The sequence below is a fragment of the Pseudophryne corroboree genome, chromosome 6, assembly GCF_028390025.1.
Source record: "Pseudophryne corroboree isolate aPseCor3 chromosome 6, aPseCor3.hap2, whole genome shotgun sequence".
NCBI classification, from domain to species: Eukaryota; Metazoa; Chordata; class Amphibia; order Anura; family Myobatrachidae; genus Pseudophryne; species Pseudophryne corroboree.
Genome location: NC_086449.1, coordinates 529,926,549 through 529,932,548, shown reverse-complemented (window position 1 = coordinate 529,932,548; position 6,000 = coordinate 529,926,549). Strand labels below are relative to the sequence as shown.

Genomic DNA, 6,000 nt, shown 5'->3' with positions numbered 1-6,000 from the left:
AAGTGAACGCAGCCCTGCTGAGCTAAAATACACTCCCCCATAGGCAGAGATTAGTTGATCGCACCAGCAGCAAAAAGTTGCTGGCTGCGATCAACTCGGAATGACAAAAGAACTGGTGATACTGCGCTCTCTTTGTAACAAAGGTGACCTATAAGGGATATGCAGCTGGGGGCGTGGCTGCATTACATCAGCCCTCTTATGGTAACAAGGAAAATGGAAACTTGCTCCCTGCACATTACCAAAATAGGAAAAAATAAGTAGACTTAATAGTAATGATTTTCAAAGAAGGATTTTTACAATAGGGGAAAAAATAATAATAAAACACTGGGTAATAACAGACAAAGAAGTAGGAGGGTCCTACTCCCATGCTTACAATCTATAGATCTGCATCCATGCAATTTCTAAGGGATATTTTACACAACTGCTGAATCCCGGCTCACAGGGGCTACTCCCACTCGTGGGTGTCCGTGACACCCGTAGAGTGGGAATAGAACCTGTAGCGAGCGCAGCTAGCCCACAGCTAGGCCAGTGCTTGACGGCCGGCATCCTGACCGTCAGTAATACATACATACCCTCCCACTGTACATTTTTGGCAGGTACAGTACCTTTTTTTTTTATGGTCTGTACCGATTTTTGGCTCTCCAAACTTCCAATGAAAGTATAGGAAAAAGGCCACACCCCCTTTTGGAGTTTGTACCGATTTTTATGTGTAAATTGTTGGAGGGTACAATATATACTGATCCCCTTCCCCCCAATAGCCGCTGGGGATCCTTTCGGGATACAACCGCATTTTGAAGGGTTGCGCACTGTGGCCAGCCCCAAGTCCATTTAACCATTACAATACTACAGCTACGTATTCATATCAGTAAAATTAGTATATATGCCCACTTTGCTAGCCTATTTCATGCCCAAAAGCTTGTTGGCACTGGCAAAATACAATTCAAATTTTGATAGCATTTCCGTGTATACAATGCCGTAGAGATCCAACTTGATTGAATTGCTTTAATACGTGTTCTGAATAATAAGGGAATTCGGTGAAAGCCGGACCGGACACATAATAAGCTCGCTCGAATAAGAGGTGAATAAGAAGTTAGCCAAATAAGAAGCTAACGCACCAACATAAATATAAGGGAGGTTACACCTGCCCCTCGTTATCCGTCGCTGCTCTCCCTGCCTGCGTGTGAGCTGCTGCAGCTGCACAGTGAGAGGTCTGACTGCAAGGAGGGAGCACCACCGTCCGGGCTGCCGCTGTCACAATGTCGGCCACCTGTAAGCTCCTACTGGAGAACGCGGCGCAAATGGTTCTTGTCTGCAGCAAGGAAGAGGAGTTCCTGCTGCAGGAGGGAATGCGGCACTTGGCGGTACTGGAGAACGCCAGCCTGGTGGTCGGCAAGTAAGTCAGATTAAAGTTGTGGTTCCAGCTCTCCATGTAACACAATAACAAGCCTGAAGAACCTGTTGATGGGCAAACAAAATTGTCACTTATTGGTACTAATCACACACAGTATTTAATGAAATTATTGAAGTTTTGGATATTTTATCCTTATTATCATATGGTGCCACAGACTGTCACTAGCCACAGTAAATGAAAGTATCTGCCTCTCTAGGAATAAAATCAGTTCTAGTTATATACATGTGTATGCGCTGAGTGATCACAAACAAACATAAAAAGTAAAGTATTCTATTGCTCTTCTAGACCTCTAGTCAATGTCTAACATACTGTATTATCCATGTTGTTTATAGTGATGGCTATATAAAGGCTGTCGGACCCACGGAGGTCATCCGTAGTGAATTTTCTCACGTGTTATTTGAGACTGTAATTGACTGTTCTGGAAAGTGTGTTCTGCCAGGTAGGTGATGTTACACTAGGCCTACATTATTCTATATAAACCAGAGTGTTTTTCCTGAGGATCTGGGATAAAGGGCCTGACGCAGTGGATGGATAGTACAATTTGTAGTATCTGCACCCGCCTACGGTACTGCAGAACACTCAGAGTCCCACACATCCCTGCTGCATTTCCACATGTGGGTCAAAGGTGCATACACACTGAGCGCTTTTCAGCCCAGTGATGTCAGCAGGGCAGGACTCTATGGAAAGCCGCTCACCCCGCCGTTCATCTACTGGTAATAACAGTAGATGAACGCCGGCCGCCAGCGATGATGCGGGAGCGCCCATCAGTGCTCATCGTTTGGCCATACACACTGGGCGGCTTTGAGCTGTAAGCAGCTCAACACACCAAAAGTGATCTGCTTTCAGCTCAAAATCGCCCAGTGTGTATGGGCCTGGTGCCAACAGATGTTCACACATAGGATTTACATGAAGACAGCATTTCCAGGCATTCAGAAGTGTGTGTACTCTGAGTTCTGGTTGATTTCAGATGGATGTCCTGTGCCAAGAATAGGGTTGGTGCAAATGGTTGTGATAACTCCTACTTTCACAAGCAGATGTAGTGGGGCAGTGTATTAGCATAAACACAGCCAAACCTGAATACAGGGAATAATGGTATATTTTTCCATGAGTCTGCAATGTGGACACATTTGCGGTGAATCACGTGTGACTCTGAATCAGCCCCAAAGTGTGCAAAACATTGGTATTATTAATTATGCTATTTGCTTTTGTCCAAATTGTATCCGTATAAAGATTGTTTGACTTCATTCTTTCCATGTTCTTGATGAAGGGAAGAGTACTTATAGCTATTGACATGCGTCTAGGGTAGGGAGGCCAATCCCGGGCCTTTTTTTCAATCCCGGGTATCCGGATTGAAGAAAGGTCAATCCCGAGGATACCCAGGATTGGGTTGAACACCAGCCCGCACCACCCCAGCCTAGGTCACACGGTCACCACCCCAGCTCAAACAAATACCATCGTGGGTGGGAGCCGGGCTGCGGATGTCAAGGCGTGGGCGGCTGGCGTCAGACTGCGCAGCATGACCTCTGACATCATGTCACGCTGCGCAGTACATAATGCCGGGGGACTGGGAGGACTGAGCCGGGCAGCGTTTGAACCTCCTGAGGATGCTCAATGCTGCCCGGCATTAAAAAAACAAAACAAAAAAAAACAATGGGGTAGGTAAATACCGATTCCCCTGGATTGGAGCTTCCAATCCCGGGATTGAATCCTGGACGGTTTTTTTTTTTTTTTTTGTTTAAATCCAGGTATCCCACCGACCCCGGGATTGGCCTCCCTAGTCTAGGGCAGTATTTCCCTACCTCTGTGTATAAGGCACAACCACAGTGCAGGTTTTAAGGATAGCCATGCTTGAGACTTGGGGGGAGATGTGTGCAGCAGCAGTGGAGAATTGGACCAGTGGAGATGTTGGCCATGGCAACCAATCAGCTTTAAAGTAACATTTATCAAGTGCATCCTGTAAAATTATACGTAGCAGCTGATTGGTTGCCATGGGCATCTCCTTCACTGGCTCACTTCTCCGCTCTTTTCACTGCTCCTGACATCTACCTTTTGATCAATACCTCAATTATTTTAATTTAACCATGGATAGCCTTATAATCTGGATTGTTAATGTGCCTTGAGGACCGAGGTTGTCAAGGCAGCGGAAGAGTGCTTTATCTATATAGGAACTTTCTTCTAGCTCCAATGTTCCTGGCCCTCACTTTCAGATCTGTCAGTTCTCCTTACATGCAAAGGAAATATGTATTTAATGTAAAGACTTTATCATTATTTCCTTTGATACTAACATAAATAAAATGTTATCACAATACCTACCCAGTTAGTAGGGACAGCATGTAGCTCTGGTTAAGTGGGTAGACATTATGCAATTTTTAGCCCGACATGACTGGGTTCTATTCATGAAAAGTGAAAAGTGTGGAAAAGTTGCCCATGGCAACCAATCAGCATTGAAGTAACATTTATAATTTGCATACTATACAATTATACGGAGCAGCTGATTGGTTGCCATGGGTAACTTCTCCACAGGCCATAGACCTCTATATCTGACAGATAGGACCTATAATTGTGTAGTACTGGATACGCAGCACCAGAGCCCAACCGTTGGTCAAAAAGAGGTTGTTTCAGCTCCAGACATAATATAGTATGTTTTCATCATTTAGGTATCGTTCAGAAAATGCAGTGTGTATGAACCTCGGCCCAGTGTCAGCCAATAGTCTATCATGCACACATCTCGCTTGTGAGCGTTTCTATTTAAACCACCAATGACATGACTACCCTTGGCTTGTCAGTAGGCGAACATTATGGGCGGGATTCAATTCTTTTCACCCCTTTCCACACTCGCTCTGTTTCTGCCCTCAGGGACGTTGTATCATTATTTCAGCTCGCTACCCGTGGAGTAGTGAGGCACCCAACCCTTTACACAGTAAACCTGATTACCATGGGCGCAATATGCGCAATAACGGAGATCATTTTAGAAAGGAAATTGGGCGTGATATATCATTTGAATCTCGCCCTGTGTCTGTAGCCCAGGGGAAGGTAGTGTGCCACAGAACTACACATCTTAGCGTACACTGTAACATGGCAGGGCATGCTGGCATGTGTACAGTAGTTCCACAATAGCTGGAATGCAATTAGTTGACTACTCACCTTGCAGATGGCAGGAGTGGTAAGAACGGGCTGGGTTCGAAATGCCGGTGGTTGGGATGCCGGTGGTCAGAATACCGACCACAGCTTCAAGCCCCTCCCCGCAGCCTAACAATAACCCTTCCCACGCAGCTTAATCGTTCCTCGCACCAAGAGACCTATCTCCGCCAGATATGATGATACTGTTTTGACATCACAGGTTTTCTGGCTTGCACTATAGCGGCAATGACCTTTTTGGAAAGCCCTTTGTGAGCAAGGATGTTCTGCTCAACTTCCATGACGTCAAACGAAGGCGCTGAAAGTCCGGGTAGACAAACTGTCCTTGTTGAAGAAGATCCCTTCTTAGTGGTAGAGGCCAAGGGTCCTCTACGGACATGTCCAGGAGAGCCGCGTGCCACGCTCTTATGGGCCAATCCGAGGCAATGAAGATTGCTGCCACTCTTTGATGTCTGATCCGCTTAAGCACCCTTGGGATCAGCGGAATCGGAGGTAACGGGTAGACCAGCTGGTAAGACCAAGGCGATGTCAGCGCATCCACTGCGCTCGCCTGAGGGTCCCTGGTTAGTGAGCAATAGCAGCAAAGCTTCTTGTTGAGACGAGAGGCCATCAAGTCGATCTGTGGGCAACCCCACCTGTCGATCTGTTGAAACACCTGAGGGTGTAGTCCCCACTCCCCCGGGTGGTGGTCGTGGCGATTTAGGAAGTCCGCTTCCCAGTTGTCCACTCCCAGAATGAAGATTGCGGGCAGTGCTCTTGCATTTCGTTCTGCCCAGAGGAGTATTCTGGACACTTCTCGCATGCAGGCCCTGCTTTTTGTCCCTCCTTGTCGATTTGATGTACGCCACCACCGTGGCGTTGTCCGACTGTATTAGGTCACCTTCCTCAATGCCACCGCTACTTTAATCATAAGTGGGAAGGCATTGCTTCCCTTGTGTACAGTGGATTGCTCTGAGACCTTTTTGCTGCTTTGTGGTCTTTCTTTACTCCTATCTGTTCTATATTAATCTCTCCTGTTTACAGCCTTGAGAGCAGGTGTTCTAATCCAGTGGTAAGAACTAGAAGCCTTTCAGTGGCTCTGAGTCCCTGACCTACTTACACAGGCATAAAGGACTTGCTGGGAGGCAAGTTGGAGTTTGGTGCCCCCCTAAAAAAAAAAAAAAAAAACCCCACACACACTACTTACATAATTCTATAGCCAGTCTACAGGACCAGAGCTCATCGTGAATTGGCAGGGCTCCAGCTACGCTGTGCATCATGCAGAATCAGCGTTCACAGGTGGCTCACATCTCAACAGTCCAGCAGCAGTGGCGGGTGCACCATTGCTTGCTGCAGCGCAGGCTGAGCAGTACCAGACGGGGGCCATCTTGTCCCCTTTTGTAGGGCTCCTGGGATAGAACTGATTAACGCTCCTTCAGCAGCAGTGGGTGCGCCGCAGAGCTCCATTGGAA

General features: G+C 46.9%; 1 protein-coding gene across 3 annotated transcripts in view; it reads left to right on the top strand.

Moving 5' to 3' along the window:
* Window positions 1–1,110: 1,110 nt before the first annotated feature.
* AMDHD1 (amidohydrolase domain containing 1) overlaps window positions 1,111–6,000 on the top strand; it is a 69,326-nt gene continuing 64,436 nt past the window's right edge. For 2 of the 3 annotated variants that reach the window (XM_063927587.1, XM_063927586.1), the window contains exons 1-2: window positions 1,111–1,393; window positions 1,744–1,850. In XM_063927587.1, the coding sequence (XP_063783657.1) occupies window positions 1,257–1,393; window positions 1,744–1,850 (244 nt within the window). In that variant the 5' untranslated portion in view covers window positions 1,111–1,256. The remainder of the gene's footprint in view (window positions 1,394–1,743; window positions 1,851–6,000) is intronic. The other variant, XM_063927585.1, reaches the window with a different exon arrangement.